This window comes from Magnolia sinica, chromosome 1 (assembly GCF_029962835.1).
Source record: "Magnolia sinica isolate HGM2019 chromosome 1, MsV1, whole genome shotgun sequence".
Lineage (NCBI taxonomy): Eukaryota > Viridiplantae > Streptophyta > Magnoliopsida > Magnoliales > Magnoliaceae > Magnolia > Magnolia sinica.
The window spans coordinates 138,538,097-138,558,087 of record NC_080573.1 but is presented as its reverse complement, the minus strand read 5'-3'; the positions used below and the strand labels follow the sequence as shown (position 1 = coordinate 138,558,087).

The 19,991-nt window shown below is 42.2% G+C and overlaps 1 protein-coding gene across 1 annotated transcript; it reads left to right on the top strand.

Annotated features, from left to right (window-relative positions):
- Nucleotides 1-3,523: 3,523 nt before the first annotated feature.
- LOC131220645 (uncharacterized) lies at nt 3,524-10,966 on the top strand. Its single transcript, XM_058215443.1, has 4 exons — nt 3,524-4,400; nt 7,352-7,635; nt 9,364-9,588; nt 10,036-10,966. The coding sequence occupies exons 1-4, from the start codon at nt 3,959-3,961 to the stop codon at nt 10,510-10,512; spliced, it is 1,428 nt and encodes a 475-aa protein (XP_058071426.1). The 5' UTR covers nt 3,524-3,958; the 3' UTR covers nt 10,513-10,966.
- Nucleotides 10,967-19,991: the final 9,025 nt, after the last annotated feature.

Below are 19,991 nucleotides of genomic sequence, written 5' to 3'. Positions count from 1 at the left end.
CTTCAATTTTTGGATAATGCTCTAAGATGAGTTGAAAAAATGGATAGACAGCATGGATAACACACATACATTATCATGGGACCCACAGCACCGACTGATAACCTACCTCGGGACCATAGGGGTCACTACCAAATGCGAGTCCCGCTTGCAGCCGCTGTATGTGACCATGTCTCTCAAGATTCCCAAATCAACATTCTAGAATCTCTGCATAGACATTGATTTGAACGAGAATTATTATCTGCGACTGAGGGTTCAGGGCATGCAGCAAAGTCTCCTCGTTGGGACAGTCCTAAGCGTTAAAACTAACGGTCAAGAAAGATGGAGGGCAGAGATTGGGTGAAAATGATCCTCCTTTCTTGGAAGTTTTCTGCCCACGGTCCATGAATATAGAGTCCAACAGACGAAGGGGCTGGATCAATAGATCGTGGCTCCACTTGTACAATCTGAAAATTCAAGTACCTCGTGTATGTCATTAGGTCGAGGATGGACGCAGCTTGGGTAGTGTGGAACCACCTCGGTGTTGAGGAGACATGGTGACGATGGAGATGGGCGCGACCAGATCCACCGAGGTGAGTGGGATCCCTGACTGTGGGGCCACCGTGATGTATGTGCCTTAATTATGAGTAGAGTAGGGGTGTACATGAACCGAGCTAGATTGGGTAGCTCGCTCTACTCGGGTTGAAAAAGCTTATACGAAGCTGACTTCGAGCCGAGCCGAGTTGATTTTTTGAGCTTGAAAATGAGTTTGAGCCGCCCCAGCTCAGCTTGACTCAGATCGAATCCAGCTCGAATTGAACTCCGATCGAACCAGTTTGGTGACTCGATTACTTTGCCTTTGGTGCTGCTCACGCTGGTGGCAAACAAGGTATGTACATTAAACAATTATTTATTGATTTTTCTTTTTTTGGTTTTTATGTGATTTAAAAGGTGTTTAATAAAACATATGTAAAACCTTTGCCTCTATTTACAAAACATTGGGTTTTTGAAGTTGCGGTTCAAGTATTTGTAAAAATGCCTCAATGGCAAACTCGGCTCAATCTTAGCTCGAATTCGGCTCAAGTTGGCCCGAGCTATTGACTGAACCAAGCCAAGCTGGCCAGTCAGGCTCGAGGATCAAGCTGAGCCGAGTTCGAGCTAAGGTCAACCAATGTTCAACCCGAAGCTCAACTCAGTTCAACTCGATGTACACCCCTAATTACGAGCCGACCCTAACCATGAGGCCATTGTGATATATGTGCCTTATATCCAGGCCATCCATTCATTTTGAAAGCCCATTTTAAGCCACGAATCCAACAATAAAGCAGATCCAAATCCAAGGTGGACTATAATACAAGAAACAGTGGTAATCAATCATTAAAAACTTTTCTTGGGCCACACAAGTTTTGGATCAAGCTGATATTTGTACCGTTCCTTCATCCAGATCTTTGGGAGCTTTTTCGAAAGATGCCCAATAATGAACTTTCAAAATGGATAGACAGTGCAGATGAAGGCACATGCATCAAAGTGGGCCTCGCAGTTGGGTATCCACTGACCTTGGTGGATTCGGGGATCCACCCAAACCGCGCCCCTTTGTAATGTTTTCGGCGGACGCGGATTGGACAGTGACGCGGCCACTGGTCGGTGTTCGTAGGGCCTCTACGATTTATGTATTTCATCCACGCCGTCCATCCATTTTTTCAGATTATTTTATTGAATGAGCTCAAAAACGGGTTAGGTCCAAATCTCAAGTGGATCACATCATATCAGGAAACAGTGCCGACTAAACTTCCACCATTAAAAACTTAGTAGGAGCTTTGAATCAAGCTGATATTTGTTTTTATCTCTTCATCCATGTCTGTATGACCTAATCAACAGGTTGGATGTCAAATAGGCATCACAGTGGGCCCTATGAAGTTGTTAATGTTGGACATTTAATCACGGCTGTTTTCCTGTGGTGTGGCCCACCTGATATCTAAATCGGACTAATTTTTAAGACCAGCAACTAAAATAATCTCGAAAAATGATTGGACGGCGTGGATGAAACATATACATCATATTGGGCCCACAGAGCACATGCCGGCGTCACTAGTCAAACAGCGTTCGTTTTCGGTGGACGTGCTTGTCCGTCGAGGATCACACGATCTCACCTGCTGGTTAGCCCGCGTGTGTTCTGCGGGGGGACCCTAGATCCACGACGTGAAGCCAAACCATCAGATTGTGGAGAGGGATAAGTCCCGCTCGCTCCTCAAGTGGACCACATGAGAATGCCGAAATTGATGGATAGAGAAAAAGATCAACCTTCCGTATTTCAAGCAAGCTTCTGGTCCTGATCCATGAACCATGATTTTGGGAGCAATAAATTAGGGAATGGCCTGACGACGGTTCTGATCTCTCACATGTGTATCACATTTACTCGTGTTCCACAAACGACACCCTCCCTCTCCTTCGCAGGAATCTCCCGGGCATTGGGTATTTTGGCCGTCTTGTAGAATATAGGTTCCTCATTGCGAGGAACTGTTTCTGTTCATCTCAGCTCCCCGGTACAGCTGCATAGATGCTGCCGTAGGATCATTAAAATCTAGACCATACATCTAAGTCGACCTACCCTTGCTTATCATGCAATCCTATAGATCTATTGTTGCATCCTTCAAGCAAACCTTAACATTATGGGATGGACGGCTAGAATCCTCTAAAGTATCCAAAGTAGTCTACAGTCCACCCTTCCGCAACCCATGGGCTACAAGCTGAAGTTACAGATGCCAGCTACTAATCAGCATGGTTTCTGTCATGTGATGGCCCACTAGATTGACGGTTGTTGAGTCACGATCAATCAGTACAGTTAATCTCGGCGAACCCGGTAGGCCACCCATTCAGCCGCCGAACGTCAACGGTTGGGTAGGAGACCGAACTCGCTTTTTTGCTTGCCTCCACCACGTGGGCCTACCATTTATTAAGAACCATATGATGCGCGGTGGAGGATGGTATTCATGTCTACCGGGGCATTGTGTGTATATAAGTGGTGCACCCATCCGATAATCCAGGCCGTCGATCGGATTGGCCCCAGGTATAATTCTCAAAAGGGACCACGTAAACCCCTGATCCCTATCCGAAAGCTGTAAAAGTTATAACAATAAAAAGGATTACAGTATCTGTCCCCAACCATCTAATTGGACTCTTTTTGATCGAATGTGAGCCATTGCTGATACCACCAATTGAATTATTAGGATTGACCTATAAAGAATGAACGGTCTCAATCTAGTCAATTTGTCACACGTGTTCCAATGGTATGGAATCACCGTCCGATAAGGATCCCGTACCGGGATCAGATCGCCGGGTGCTAGCAATTTAGGATCATTTTGAGGTTTTCCCGTAGTAAGAGTCACTGACGGTTCGGATCACCCGATCATGGCCACGCGCAGCACTTGTAACAAGGCAGCAGACTGCCGAGTATCATAAACGCGCGAGTAACATAAATTCATCTTGTGTGGACGCGTCGGAAATTTCAACGCGCGAAGCTTCTAGTAAACGAGCACGCGGTACTGAGGCCTTGAGCCGTCGGGTCCTTTTTGGGAGCGGATTGGCTGTTACTCGGTAATTTCAGAATCTTCGGCTTCAAAGAAAGGATATAGCGCTCCTCTTATTCGCGATCTTTGGGGATTTCAGGATCGCTTTTGTCTTCCTCATTTAAAAAATAAGGAATCGCATTGCGCGATCTCCTTCTACGGAATTGACTTATAGGGCTCCTTTCTCCCCAAGAAAAAACACTGTTTTCTCCAGATCGTTCAAAATTTCCGATCTTCCATCGTATTTCAGAAGCTCGTCGCTAAATTCGAGTTGACATTTAGAAAAATCGTCGATTCCGCACGAATTTTCTCGCAAATTTCGGAAAAGTTCCGTTCTTGTTTCCCCCCTTCTCTCTAGATTTCTGGAATTTAGAGAGTTTTGTAGAGAGAGAGAGAGGTTCGATGGTTGGATTTATATGAAATTTCAGAATCGGAGTCATATGAAGATGCGAATGGATCGAACTCAGTCATCCGAAAGTCGAGACGGGAGAGGAGCTCCGGTGGTGGCGATAGAGTGCCTGACGGGAAGCTCGAAAGCCGACGAATGGAACGGCGACATGCTGCAGACGGGCGATATAGTGGAGGAGCTGAGGATCGGGAATTTCCTGTGCGAGCGATCGCCGTTCAAGAACGGAAAGAGCGGGGTCCAGAAGCTCTTGCACGGATCGTTCAAGAAAAACGAGACATCGATCCATGTTCGAGTCAGGCGCGGCCGAGACGAGTTCGTGGAGCTGCAGGCCTGCATCGTACCGATCGAGACGGCCGGAAAGAAGCAATATATGCTGCGGTCGATCGAAGACCCGAACTACGCGGTTGGATTCGTTGATCGGACGGAGGGCGAGTGCTTCGCTCTGCAAGGTAATCTCCTTTCTCTGCTCTACACAAACCCACCCCTTTTTAATTCCCTTTCTGGGTCGGTTCGTATGCGTATTACCCACCTTTCGGATATTTACATTAATGCCATTATCCTTTCAGACGATGAGATGAACCATAGACAAGCTACTTGCCAAGGACAACTTTTGCCAACACAACTTTGCTTGAATTTAACTACTGAGCCTTTTTTTTTTTTGGAATCTCTCTCTTTCTTCATTGTTTTTAGGGCCATTGTTCTTTTGCCTCCTTATTGAACATTGTGATTATTATGATCTGTACCACCTGTGACCACTAAGCCATGCAAAGGTTACTTGAACCGCCTCCACAGTACATCTGGGACATGTTTATAGTTATTGGGATTGCTGATACATTAACCCTAACACAAGTGGATGAGCTGTGGCCTAAAACTCCATGCTTGTTGGCTATCTCAGACATTTGATCAGTGACCTGCAAATGGATGTTATTAATGGTTGAGCACAAATGTAGAACCGGACGTTAAGATCATCTCGTAGCTGCAACTTATGATCCCTGGCTGCTGTATGAATGCCCCTGATAACTTTAAACATGTTCCATATGTTTAGTAGTGAAGGCCAGTCACGCTGCCCTCATTTACAAAGTTTTCTTCGACTCTGTCGTACCATATCTCCTGAGCAGGGAATTGGTGTCGGCAATAGGCAGGAATCCAATAGAGGTCAAAATTTTGATTTTTTGAAATACATCTTACAGTGTATGTTAATATTCCTGCCCACCTTTACGGACGTACGGTGGGAGATGTTTGCACTGATTTTTAGTGTCCACTGAGCAGTAAAAAATTTTCAAGTGCAAAGTGCTGTAAAAATGGGCCGCAGGGCTTGTTACGGGTGATAAGTCCTCATGTGATTAAGTGAATGAAAAAAAAAGAGGAAAAAAGCCAACCAGCCTGCCTATATTGAATGCACATGTTCGACCAATGTGACAAGTGGACAGCTAGAGTCTTTGGTCCAAGTCACATTCTTGGTGGGTCCCACCTGATGAATTGCTCCGATCCCATGACTCTGACAGGCTGGCACGTGTGCATGAACAAACCCCTACCTCACCACCCGCCTCGCTAGTGAAGATGAGCGGGATGCGATTGGTGGGGCTGTGAGCTGTCTGGGATGGGCCTGGCCCTTTTTTGAGGTTTTTCAGAGTACCTGGTCCATCTCTGACAGCATAATGCCCCACCAATCACACCTCACCACATCTCCTTCCACCGAGGTGGGTGGAGAGGCACTCACCTCCCAATCTGCGTCCCCTTAACATATCTTCTCTGGATAGAAAAACTGAAGAAAAACTATACAGTCGGCCCAATGATAATCAGTTTATTTTTTCCAGAGGTTTTGTCCTTTTTGGTTTTTTTTTTTTTTTTTTTGTCTTCTCTTTATTTAAAAGTCTTTGATATGCGCCTTTTGCTGGCGGACGCTGGACCCCACCCATGTGAACAGCGTATCCATTTCAAACGTTAATTTCCTGTAAACGGCATCCCTGTAACCCCAAGCTCTGTGTAGCCCACTTTGATGTCTCCCTTATATCCACTTGGTCCATCTGTTAGGACATGAGCGATGAGGCAGATCCAAAACTCGAAGTGGGCCACACCACAGGAAACAGTGAGGATGGAAACGCCCAACTTCCAAACCTTACTGGGCCTGCTGCAATTTTGTATTGTGGGTGTTCAATCCCTACTATTTCATGTGGTACTGTGGCCCACTTGAGTTTTGATCTGCCCCATTTTTGGTCTACATGTCTTAAAATAATCCTGTGAAATGGATGGACGGAGTGGATATAACACAGGCATCACGGTGGGCCCCAAACAGCTGAGTGTTGCGGGAAGATGCATAGTTTTTTCCCCTCCTTTTTCAAAGATGTGATCTTGAAAAATCAATCACGAGCCACGTTGCTGTACGTTTCGGCCAGAATCAAATCAATGTGTTTTCAAGTCTTTATAACGGAACCGCCGTTATCGTTGGCTACATAGTTTAAATGGAAACTAGGCCCTACAACGCGGTGCGCACTTTGGGTGCGACAAACCACCCAAAGTCAAGACCTTACCCAAAACTTCTTTTATAGAAGTGCGTGTTTTCTTTCTAAAGTAGCATGGGCCATTTACACCCGTGCGAATGATGAATGACAGGACCGGCATTCTCAGCACCGGTCTCAAAACACTCGAGTATGTGGAATCTCTACTCTCTGCGTCAGCTTCTATCCTGCAGCAGGAATGGGATGCCGACCATAGGTTTGTTTGCGGGACTACATGTGGTGTAGTTTCATCAAACCCGTTAATCAGGTCTAACTCACCAGGACAGAAAGAGAGAGACAAAAAAGTCGGCTTCATAACAAACTCTCGGGTGCACACTATCTGAACTAGCAGTGTTGGGAGCAATTTTACAGTGTTTCCATTAGTGTGATCCATGTGAGTTTTTAATGGGTGTTTGTACGTAGGTTCTCATCCGATGAATGGAGTGGACTTTACATAAGCACCATAATGGACCCCACAGAGCTCAGGTGTTTTAAACTGGTGTTGTGGACCATGGTTAAAACACCCAGCAACTTGGATCGAGTCATCTAGTGTTAAGTTGAGTCAGGACTAGCTCGAGCCACAGGAGAATCGCCCGACTTGGCCAAGGCTGGGGTGACTCATGGTGTCGAACCAGATTACGTCTTACAGATTCCCAAGTGGGATGAGTCACATGGGACGTCCGAGTCTTAAAACCATATATGTGGACGATTACGGTCCAGATTGATATCGCGTGAAAGGCACACACACTGAGTGATGGTGCGAGGCACATTTGTCATGAAAGCGACATACACCCAAGTTGGATATAGGGTATTTTCTTGCCGTATCATTTCATCTGTCTAACATAGAATAAATGGTGGCGTGCGTATGCTTTTTTCTTATTTGTGATGATTGATGAACATAGGTTCGAGGAGCTCAAGGGTAGCGTGCGCGCTGAGCAAGGCTCAGCTTCAAGACGGATATGTATCGTATTCGTGGGAGAAGAAGATGAAGGAGACGCTGCCGGTTCCAAATTCCAGCTGCTTTTTTTCTCTTCTAGTCCTTCCCAAGTCGTCAGATCGGGTTACTTCCCGTTACAATGACCTTGAAGATACGTTGGCCAGGGCTAATGCATGGCTCAATGCCTCTCAGGCGTCCGGCGTCCCCATTGTCTTCATGAACGTGCAGACTGAATCCCTCCTCACTAAGGTAATATGAATGAACACTACTTCGTGGGGTGTGGCATCCATGTTATGTTAAAAGAAATACAAAAATGCTTATATTGCGAACATGTGCGGTCGCGGGTCTGGCCAATTCATCCAGTGGGTCCCACCATGGACATGCGCTGTCGGTTTATTGAAAAATATAGACCGATGGTGATCGTTTGCTTTTCCTATTTTTCTTACCGTCCATTTTTCTGGTACGCCTGTGGCCCACGTCATCTTGTTTCTGGGCCTGGGTCGTAATGATGTATGGCGTGGATTTTGCGCAGGTGAATAACCTAGCACAACCTGTAGGGGTGATGGTGCCTAAGAGGTCCCATGTCCCGTAAAGAATTTTGGTAGACCAGTCAAACTCAGTTGATCCGCACGCATATTAACCCACGAGCCCACAAGTCAAAACTCAAGTAGATGCACACGCATCTAAACCAGCGGACATGACTATTGATCGTCACCGGGCCACGTCTTAGTTTTAACCGGATGTTCTTAACCATGGAAGCAACAGCCTTGCTTTCTAGATGGTCAGTGAAGGCTATGGCAACGGTCCACAAAAGAGCCCAAAGATCGGATGGTTAGGAGAATATGGTCAGTACAAGTACAACGTTTTGGGTTATTGCCCATCCAAGAGATGTCCATTCTGACTTGGATCAGTAGGGACGCGGCTTCAGTGTATCCCTCACTGTGGGGCCCACCTTGATGTATGTGCCTTACATCCATGTCATCCATCCGTTTGGCAGCTCATTTTAGGGCACGATGAAAAAATGAAGCAGATCCAAATGTCAGGTAGACCACACCACAGGAAACAGTGGTGGTTGAATTCCCACTGTTGAAATTTTCTTGGGGCCACCAGAATGCTTATTTACCATCCAACCTGATGATAAGGTTACAAAGACCTGGATGAAGGGACCACACAAATTCAGCTTGATCCAAAACGTTTGTGGCCCATTAATGGGGTCAAATCACCACGGTTTCCTGTGGCATGCTCCACCTGAGATTGGGATCTGCTTGTTTTTCGGATCATGCCTTAAAATGAGCTGTCAAAATGGATGGATTGCGTGGATGCAAGGCACATGCATCATCATGGTGGGCCCCACAGGGATTCACCGAAGCTGCGTCCGATCAGTAGGCAGGTGCAACTCTTGAACGGTCCAGATGCAGTGTCTAGGTATGTAGTCCATTCACACGAGCATTGCTCAAAGACGATTCTCGTAAATACAAAGCAATTCTAATTTCCAATCAACATGGGTCATTACTCATCCATCAGTGGTGGATTCACAACAGTTTCAAATTACTCATGCATCCGTGATGGACTCACAATAGTTTCAACACGAGGTCATGGTTCGACTACCTACAGTGTTGAAATCCGACTGTGACCGTGACTGTGGTATGAGTGAAAAATAAAAAAAAGAAAGGTGCGGATTGTGAGGGTCTGGGCTGGGCAACAGTCAGCCCAAGCCCAACCAGATAATTAATTGGGCGAAGTTACTTCGGGTCTTTTTCTATGCCTCAAATCAGGCCTAATCGAAAATTTTGCAACTTTGGCCCGGCCCGAATGATTTGTCAATCGGGCTTCAAATCCACACATGGGCCTCAATTAAGGCCTGATCTACGCTTATATTGGGCTGGGACCCAAGAGTCCCCATACGTATTTTTGCTGAAGGTTTTTTGTATTTCGGTTTGTGCATAAGAACTCAACCGTTTATCTTTCTTGTAACAGATCTCCGGAGAGACAACTTCTGTGACTGTCAATGCAGGATCGTTGTCTGACCTTTCGAACATCGCAAACGCAAGCCTTTACGGGTTTGAAGATTACCATGGGGTCGACATCGGAGTGGTGAGAGCGGTCCGCCTATGGTTTGCTCCGATTGTGGAAGTCCCTGTGGAGATCAAACTAAAAGAAGGCGATTCAAGACTCGGGTTTGCCATTAGCCGCACTGAAGAGGTTTCATTCCTTCCCTTGCTGTTAAACACTTATTTCAGCCGAATTTTCAACATCCATAACGTTTTGCATTTGATGCGTGCACCAGTTCTTTCCTTTACCAGCCATGGATGGGCCCACATGATTACATGGTCAATCTGGTGAGCCCACTGTGGATGCTCACAGTATGGAAAACGTAGCCATCCTATCAACGAATTTCTCCTTGTTTTATTTAGGTCCTTGCTCAGTTGAATTAAGGTGACTGAATGGATTCCCATGTTGGCCCACTTCTCTTTTGAAAAGCCATTTGTTTTCCTTCATAATGGATGCTGAAAATTACAACACAATGGTTTTTGAAAGGTGTTGAGAAAGGAAATTCATGTCAATGTCTTGAAACTAGAAAATTTGTTTCATGTTGTTACTTGGGAATTCCTATCAACCCAATCTTCTCTTCTTCTCCTCTTATGGCAGGGGTTCATCTACATTTCTTCTGTGATCGAGGACGATGAAAAGGAGGCAACCGCTTCATCCCGATCAGGGCTCAGGGAGCTATACAGGGAAGCAGTGAGAGCATCTAAGCTGTTGGTGATCTCAAGACTGGCCAATGAGAAAATCCTTCCTTGGATGGTGTCATCCACTGGGGCTATCCGATGCTTCGACACCGTCTCACTCAGCCAGAAGTTGTCTTTGCACCGCCACGCACTGCGGCCGATCCAGATCCATGTGTTCCTGTGGGACAGGGGACTGGCCGCCCAGAGCGAAGGTGTTGCCCGACCAAGGGCTGTCTCCCCACTGATCATGCCAGTGCCGCCAGAAACTCATTTTCCACGGTTGCCGAATGATAGCCAAGCTCCTACTGACGGGTCGGGGCTCAGGCTTGAACGAGACACTGCCGGCGAGCTATCTTTTCGGTTCCATGATTTCTCTCTTGGGAACAATTGGGTGTGAACTTCCATTTCTGGTTTTCACATAAAAAACATGTGCCAACGTGGTTAGGAGTTCAGCATCCAGGTCACTCATCAGATGGTGGGCCCTGCGAACTCTCCCTGGCCTGGAATTCAAGAAGGCCAATCATCTGATGAGACCATTGGATCACTTCTTTTGTAACCCTCCGTTCTTCTTATGTACGTGAATGGAGAAACCTGACTTTGAGCCATGGCAAGTTCAGTGGGGCTCCGTGCGGCCCCTGCATGATGAATGAACCTGATGTCACGGATATGTGTGTGTTGGCACGTGTGTTGTTGATCATCATCTTCAATCTCTCCACGCACGGACTGCCGTGGCTCTTCTCTTAGTGTACAGATGAGATCTTGTGGAGTAGCTTTCTCCTATATTTAGGACTTTAGGATGCTGGTGTGTTTGAGAATACGATTGTTTGAAATAAAATGAGTATATTTCACTCCTTTTATGTTGATATATGGTCGAAGAAATGATGTATAGCGGGTCGCAGATAGTTTCATGGCCAAGATGGATCAGAAAAGGCCCGGTTGATGACAGAAGTGATTTGGATTGTCAGACCTTAGATCGGGCGTATCTCACAATCTAGGACGAGTTATCCGGCGTAAAATATATGATTTTGGGATAGAATAAGCTATTTTAGCCAACCAACCTGCTATGCCGGGTTGCGCAAGCCGGATTTGTGAAATACCCCTGGATCCCTATTTTATTTCCATTTTTACTATAAATAGTAAGTTTTAGTTTGATTATAACTTCATCCGTGAGCTTAGAATAATTAGTAAAATAGTTTGGTGAAGCCAAATAGGACACTTACTATTTTTGGCCGAAAACCTTGCACACTAGTAGACATCACGATCGTCTATAAATAGTAAGTTTACTATTTATAATGAGTTGCGAATTCTAAGAGTTTTAGTTGTAGTTTGCTTCTGATTTCTCTCTCAGTGCTTGGTATCTCTATCGTTTATTCCATTCATTAATCAATTTCAAATTTTATAGAATTTATTTTCTATTTTACTTGCTTTCTTTCTAATAGATTTGAGAAGCTTCCGTGAGGAGTCTAGAGAAATTTCATGGATTTGGACCTCATCACATTCATCCCCATGTCAAGAAAGAAACCAAAAAAAAAAAAAAGGATTGGGCTTTAAAAATTTTGATTCGTTAGGAGTCGTTTGGCATCTACACTTGGATTTCTAATCCTACAAAATCCAAAAACTATGTTTGGCGACTTGGATTAAAAAAAGAAGAAAAGAAGAAGAAAAGAAAAAAGGAGAAGAATTTTACAGAAAAAAAAAAAAAACTTAATTAATATGGAATTTATATCGCCGTACCTTAAAAAAAAAAGCTAACTCATTAATCAATATAATTATCATCCCCTACCTTCCCTACCTGGCTCGAGTGAACCCCTGTGGTGTTTATGTGAAATTCACCCCCAATCACTACATGTCACCCAATGGTAGATCATGAGCCCAAAACTTAGCTCTATCTGTGATTAAAATGGATTGCATTATTGAAAAAAGCATACAGGACAACACTTGCCGTCCAAACCATTTCGATTGGCATAGCCCACCTAAATTGTGATGGGTGTAATTTTTTGGGCCATAAGCTTTTTTTTTTTTTCTTTTTTTTTGGTGTGTGGAATCTAATGGTTTTAAAGGATTTCATATAATTATTTCATCAGGTCATTTAAATATCAAAGGGTGGTTGATTCTCTCTCAATCATTTCATTTGGTGTGGCCTACATATCAACCTGAATTTTGTCTTTAGGCCTAAATATGAGATTAAATATCTAATAGTCCGAGTGGATCTTACATAAATTTCACAGTGGAGTCCATCAAAATCAAGAGTGGCATCCCATAGATTTTTGGTGGGGTCCACCATAAGGTATATGTGAAATTTACTCTATCATTAGAAGCAAAGAATCAAGCTGACTTGTGATTCATGTGGGCCACACCAAAGAAGATAGTTCGAAGGATGATTACCATTCTTAATTTTTTCAGGGCCCACTGCGATGATTATATAAAATCCTCTCCAACCATCAGATGTCACACCAAATTTTAGGTTTTAGGTTTCAGGCCTAAAAATCAAGCCCATCTCTAATTTGAATGAGCCATAACAACACAAATAATGTGGAGGGCAAACATTGCCTTGTACACTGTTTCTAATTATATGGTCTACTTGAATCATAAATGGAGGTGAGTTTGGGCCCTTGGCTTACCCTGAGGTGATGCACCTAATGGTCTGGTTGGATATAACATAAATTGAAGCAGGGATGAACGTGATGAGGTTGATCGTCATCTTCCTCAAGGATAACTACTCTGAATCCACATAGCTTCTCTGGACTGCTCAGAGAGACTTTCTGAATCCACGTGGAAAAAAGCAAGAAAAATGTAAATAAATTCTATAATATTTGTAATTTGCTTAATGAATGAAATATAGAAGTCTACAACCCTCTAAGTAAGGATACCAAGTCGTAGAATAAGTTTCAGAATTAAACTACAATTAAAACTCCCTAAAATTCATAATTTATAATAAGTGTTCTATGTGGCTTTACGTGAAGAGTTACATTTAAACCAAAGCTTACTATAAATAATAAAAATGGAAATAAATATGGAATTCGACCGTCGATTTGATGGAGTCTCATAGATTCGATGTGGGCAACTTGGCATAGCTGGGTTGGTTGGTTAAAGTAGCTTGTCCTACCCCAAAATCATATATAGTACGTCTAATAACTCATTCTGGTTTGTGAGATATACCTGTTTTAAGATTCTAATGGTCTTGATAACTTCTACCTCTGATCGGGCCTCCTCTGATCCATCTTGGACATGAAATTGTCTGCGACCCGCTCTACATCATAAACATAATTAAAATTATTTGAGACTTACTCAAGTAGTTGACCCATTTACTCGTCCATCCAACTAGCCAGGTGCTATCTAGGTGGGACTTAACTCAACGCCCAAATCCTAGCTCAATTGGCGTGGAGATACCTTGTTTCAACACTCGAGGTCTTGGTATCGATCCCCAGCGGGGGTGGCTAACATGGAGTGTGTGTACTGACATGGGTGTGTACTAACAAGCTAACCCAAAAAAAAAAAAAGAAGTAAAAAAGAAGTGGGACTTACTCAAGTGGTTGAACCATTTACTCGTCCATTCAACTATCCATTAAAGATATGCAATGGAAGATAATGTAACCATAATTAAATTGATTTGAGATAACTTTTTAAAAATCTTTTTGAAAATGGTACTGGAATTTAAATATCATGTTAATTAAGTAGGTTTGTTTTTGTAAAAATTTTGTCTAAAAAGACTGCTTTATATCAAGGCGAGAACAGTAATGCCCATTGGAGAGGATTGAAAAACTTCAAATTTAATAACCCACATTTTAGAGAAAATAAAAAGACCTCCTTTTGAGGATTTTAAATCCTAAGTGGACTTGAAAATCTACCGAAATCTAACGTGCCAAACAGGATCTGGACTCAAAATCCTAACCACCAAACCATCCCTAATCATTATGGTTAGGGAGTATTGTTCGGTGATATAGTCCATTGATCTGATAGACCCAGCTGCCGAGGTACCATGCCTAAGGTGAAAATCTTCCCAGAAAGTCCTGTACACCCATCGAATCATTGCCCTCCTTTTTGTTGAATGTGTAGTAGTGTTTTTATGTTTTCTTTCTCTTTGAAATGTGTAGTAGTGATTGAACTAGGACCGCCAACGTGCCTGCATGTGGGTTGTGTTTCACCTGGCTTTTTAACTGGTTGTACGGTTGGCCCTGTTGAGACTTTTTGGTTTGGCCTGGGCCTTGCCCATTAGCAGCCCAAGATCAAAGGATCAAGATTGTCATGTCTATTGATTCTCGGTGCATGATCCATCGACGGTGGAGCCCATAAGATCAACAGTCTGGATTACTGAGCCATATGGCGTCCAAAATTACATGAAACACGCAAGATGATCAGTAAAGACGTCCATTTGTTACGTACGCCCGTAGCTCAACTGACCAGTATATAGGCTCGAATAAGGTCTTCGGGACCCGAATCTCAAGGTGTGAGTTAAATATAATACATTAATTACAATCCAATTGATTTAATTAAATTCAATCAACACTCAACATCATCTAAAAGGAAATACAACTGAAATGTTTATTTAATTCAACCCTTTCTACATCGAAATTTGAACATAAACTAAACCTAATAACAAAATGATTTGAATTAAAACTAAACCTGATTAAAAAAAAATAAAAATAAAGCTAATAGTAGAGACCCGCCTGCTCGTAATATTCCAGCTCTGCACCTGTGCATTTGTTTTAGTAGGATGAGCATAACAGCCCAGTAGGGTCGTTTCTTACCCAAAATTTAACATGTTCAGATAATATCAATTTTAAAAGAAGGAATCGAAAACAGATAATGGAATTTAACAACAGAATTATAAAATGCAATACATGTGATATTTCCATGAATACTCTTAACATTTGTATTATTTCTTACAACACCGTATCCAAGTGGATGGTCACGTTGCATTAACGCCCATGCACTGGTACCTCATGGTGAGGGACCCATTTATACGTTAGCTGGTCAGACTATTGCTCCAGTTGTACCTCTGACGTATGTCCACGCACACAATTGTACTCATACGCCGTACACAAAGGAGACTCCAAAGGATCCAATGGGTTCTAGGGTCTTTCACCCAAGGGACACGATTGCCCTACTTGCTGACTTTAGGGTCTCTCACCCAAGGGACACGATCGCCCTACTTGCTAATACAACCATATATACATTTTTTTTTACAATTTAACTAATCAATAGATAAGCATGAATAACATGAACAATTCTAATATCAACAAAAATAAATGATTAATAATTTAATAAATTCAATTTCTACACTATAATGCAAGTTCTATATGAGGTACATAAATTTGTTAAAATATCAAGTTCTATACGAGCTCCACCCTTGAGTAATAAATCTCACATTGAGTGGCTGGGCCTACTAAAATTCATGGTTACTTTCGCATTCTCAGCTCAAATATTTTTATTTATTTATTTTATTTTGTGGCCCACCATCAAAAGTTGGTTCGGCAATTTGGACGGTCTGATTACCATACCAACATTTCATGGTGGACGGTTGAGGAGTCACCACCATATTAAAAATGGCAGTAAACTATCATGATATTATTATTTAATAAAGAGGCAGATTGTGGAAATAAATCCATACAACAAACCGAGTAAATGGTGTATCCCAAAGTAATAATTAAAAATGCAGGTATATGATGAATGTATACACTACAGAGCCGGAGGGGTCATGACACTTGCACAAATCCAAAGCCGTTGGTTGATTTCTAGAATACATGCAGCCACTCCAATGCCCCACCATTCAATTTTTCATGGAAAATGGGAAAGCTACTCGCGCGAGTAGGATTTGAATCCTACTCGTGGGTCATGTGCCACACAAGACACGTGTGTGATATCTATTCCATTCATCTAAGAGGTCATGTTTTCTATGTTCCTATTGCTTGAAAATTTAGCAGTTAAACTAAATAGGTGGACCATACTTGTAAGTTGAATAAGGAACGTTGTTAGCTTTCATTCATTCATGGTGCCTAAGAAAATGGATAGACCGTGCTCTTTTATTTATTTATTTATTTATTATATTTATCTGGGCACGTTGAAGATGTGGATTGCATGGTAGATTTCTCAGACTTACAGTTGTGTGCTATGTTCTGTATATGGAGACGAGTAAGATTGTAGTCATACTCGCCTATCCTGCACTAGCAAGGTCCCATTATAATAAGAAGATCTTCAGTTCAACTGGTTGGAAACATTACGGTCCATCAAGTAAATAACTTCTAACCTTTAATTTACAAGTAAAATCTAACCCATTCAATAGGTTTATTATACTATTAGGATCACTTACAAGAAAACACTTACATTCACTCATTAAATGGATAATACTATTTATCAACAGTTATAAGTTATTTTCTATTTTTGGTGGATATCCTGACTAGTATATAGGATTGATTTTTCATATAAATGTTCTTCATGTTGTTTTAAACGAATTGAAAGGGTTGGATTTTGAATGAACTTAATATGTCATAAATCTATTGCTAGGTGGACCGAACTTGTGGTCCAGCTTGATGGACTTGAAACATTCTCCATTAAAGTAGTTTCTCATGGTACATCTCCTGACTTTTCATGAGGAGTTATTTGATACTCTGGTGGAGTACGACGATTGACATGCACACACTCTGAAATTGCAAATGAGGCATATGATAACACAAATATAAATTTATTTTGCAAATTTATTTTTATATAGAATTTATAAATCAAAATATAAACTTAGATAATTGGTTTATTTTATTCGGTAAATTTATTTTATTATATATATATATAAACATATATATAATTATTATTTCAACATTAAATATCAGGAATATATATATAATAAAAATAAAAATAAAATATAAATTCATGAATAGGTAGGATTTCCTACATAAAAATCAACTGATAATAATATTCCAAAAAAAAAATAAACATAATAATTAACTGAAAATATTAAATCTCAAGAGAAGATCACCGACCTTAAAGTTTGACGATCCGTCTCCGCTCTAATCTCCCTCTCTCTTGATCTACAGAGCTTTCTCTTTCCCTCTCTCTCTTGATCTATCCGGTTTACTCTCCCTTTATGATACGATTGAAACTTTGTTTATATCTTTCCTTTCTTTTTAATGGATATGAGGAAAGAGGCGGAAGAGTGGGAGATGTGGGCAGTTTCATTTCGTGGGAGGGTTTGGCGGCCATTACCGTACAAAACGGAAGGAAAGTGGAGAAAGTGGTTTAGCCGTGCGGAAGATATAACTTTCATTTTTATTTTCTTTTAATTTTTTTAAGATATAGTGGGTCCCACTAACAATAATTTAAATCCACTCCGTCCATTATCCCGGCTTGGCCAAGAGAATATAAGGCAAAAAAAATGAGGTTAATCTGAAACTCAGGTGGGCCACACGCAAATGGACGGCGGGGTTAGTTCCCACAAAAAAAAATTGGGTTGTTACATTCTACCCCCCTTAACAAAAATTTCGTCCCCGAAATTTAACATACCTATCATATGAAGAGATGAGGGTACTTCTCTCGGATTTCATCCTCTCGCTCCCACGAAGCTTCGTCCATGCCATGATGCCTCCACTGAACCTTCACGAGTGGTATCGATCTTGTTCGAAGTACTTGCTCCTTCCTGTCGAGGATGCGAATCGGTTGCTCTATGTATGAAACATCCTCACGGATTTCCAGCGGCTCCCAGTCAATGATATGCGATGCATCTCTTTCGTACTTCCGAAGCATAGATACATGAAATACGTCGTGGACGCCAAAAAGTTGAGGAGGTAAGGCTAGTCTGTAGGCTACGAGGCCTACTCTCTGCAAGATCTCGAATGGTCCAATGTAACGTGGTGCCAATTTTCCTTTCTTCCCAAATCGCATAACTCCTTTCATCGGGGATACCTTAAGGAACACATGGTCTCCAATAGCGAACTCCAAGTTCTTTCGGCGATTGTCGGCGTAGCTCTTCTGGCGACTCTGAGCAGTACGTATACGTTCTTTGATGATGGCAATCTTCTCGGATGTCTCTTGCACTAGTTCCGGTCCCAACAATGTTCTTTCACCTACTTCGGTCCAACAACTTGGTGATCTGCAAGGTCTTCTATATAAATATTCGAATGGCGCCATGCCAATACTGGACTGAAAACTATTATTGTAGGCGAATTCTACTAAATAGGGTAGTCATCTCAATTTCCTTTGAAGTCAAGAATGCAGCTGTGAAGCATGTCTTCTAGGATTTGATTTACCCGCTCTATTTGCCCGTTAGTCTGCGGATGAAAAGTCGTGCTGTAGTTTAGCGTCATTCACAATGCCTTTTGAAGACTCTTCCAAAAGCGTGATGTAAACCTAGGGTCTCAATCGGATACTATGGACACAGGAATGCCGTGAAGCCTAACGATCTCCTTGATATACTGTTTACTTAACTCGTCTAAAGATGAAGAAATATGTATAGGAAGGAAGTGTGCTGACTTTGTTAGCCTATCCACGATCACCCATACCGCATCATGATGATGGCTTGTTTTCGATGGTCCGACAATAAAATTCATCGATATGTGCTTCCACTTCCACTCTACGACCTATAACGGTTGTAAAAGTCCTGACGGCTTCTGATGTTCCGCTTTAACCTGCTGACAAATAAGACACCTTGCAACGTAGTTGGCTATCTCCCTCTTCATATTACTCCACCAATATTGACGTCATACATCATGGTACATTTTGGTTTCTCCTGGGTGGATGGTGAATTTTGTACGGTGCGCCTCATCTAAGACTTCTTGCTTCAATTCAGATATATCTGGAACACATAACCTCCCTTGAAATCTAACCCCACCATCAGAGCCTACTCGCCACTCCGACTTGTCCTTTCCCGCTTCTTCTGTTATTTTCTCTTGTAGTCATGCATCATTCTTCTGCGCTTCTATTATTCGTCGCACCTAGAAAAGAAAGTTCTGAATAACTACATCCTAATATAAGAATTAAAGGGTTAATATAAATGGATAATTTAGAAATTACTAACCAGAGTGGGTTGCACCACTAAATTACTGATATAAGCCCGAGGTTCATCGATACGTAGTCTGACTTCAAAATCTTTAACTATATCAAGCATCTCCCATTCTTTAATCATTAAACTTGCCACCAGCTTGCGCGCCTTCCTGCTTAACGCGTCAGCTACAACATTCGCCTTGCCTGGATGATAGCAAATATCGAAATGATAATCCTTCAAGAATTCCATCCATCTCCTTTGCCGCATATTTAGGTCCTTTTGATCAAAAAGATACTTTAAACTCTTGTGATCCGAGTACAGTTCAAACTGCTCACCATAAAGATAATGCCTCCAAATTTTTAAGGCAAACACTACAGCTGCAAGCTCTAAGTCGTGAGTGGGATAATTTTGCTCATGAGATTTCAACTGCCTTGACGCGAATGCTATTGCTTTACCACCTTGCATCAGCACACATCCCAACCCTTGATAAGATGCATCAGTATATACTACAAATCTTTCCCCTTCTGCTGGTAAAGAAAGTACTGGGGCTTCCGTTAATCGCTTCTTCAATTCAGAGAAAGCCTGCTCACAACTTTCATTCCATTTAAAAGAAGTGCCCTTCTTGGTCAAGTTAGTCAATGGCCTTGCTAACTTAGAGAATCCCTCAATAAACCTTCTATAATATCCAGCTAATCCGAGAAAACTGCGCACTTCTGTCACATTGGTGGGCTGTTCCCAATTTAACACTGCTTCGACTTTCGATGGATCTACTGACACTCCTTTTTCCGATACCACGTGCCCTAAGAACTTTACTTCGTTCTTCCAAAAGTCACATTTTGAAGCTTTGGCATACAACTGATTGTCCTTTAGAGTTTGAAGAGCTATTCGAAGGTGTTCAGCATGAT

What these genes read in the sequence shown, in the direction of transcription:
- LOC131220645 (XM_058215443.1), top strand. Translation starts at nt 3,959, where the DNA reads ATGAAATTTCAGAATCGGAGTCATATGAAGATGCGAATGGATCGAACT. An exon ending in CTGAATCCCTCCTCACTAAG is followed by an intron (nt 7,636 to 9,363) that starts GTAATATGAATG and finishes TTCTTGTAACAG; the next exon opens with ATCTCCGGAGAGACAACTTC. An exon ending in CCATTAGCCGCACTGAAGAG is followed by an intron (nt 9,589 to 10,035) that starts GTTTCATTCCTT and finishes CTCTTATGGCAG; the next exon opens with GGGTTCATCTACATTTCTTC.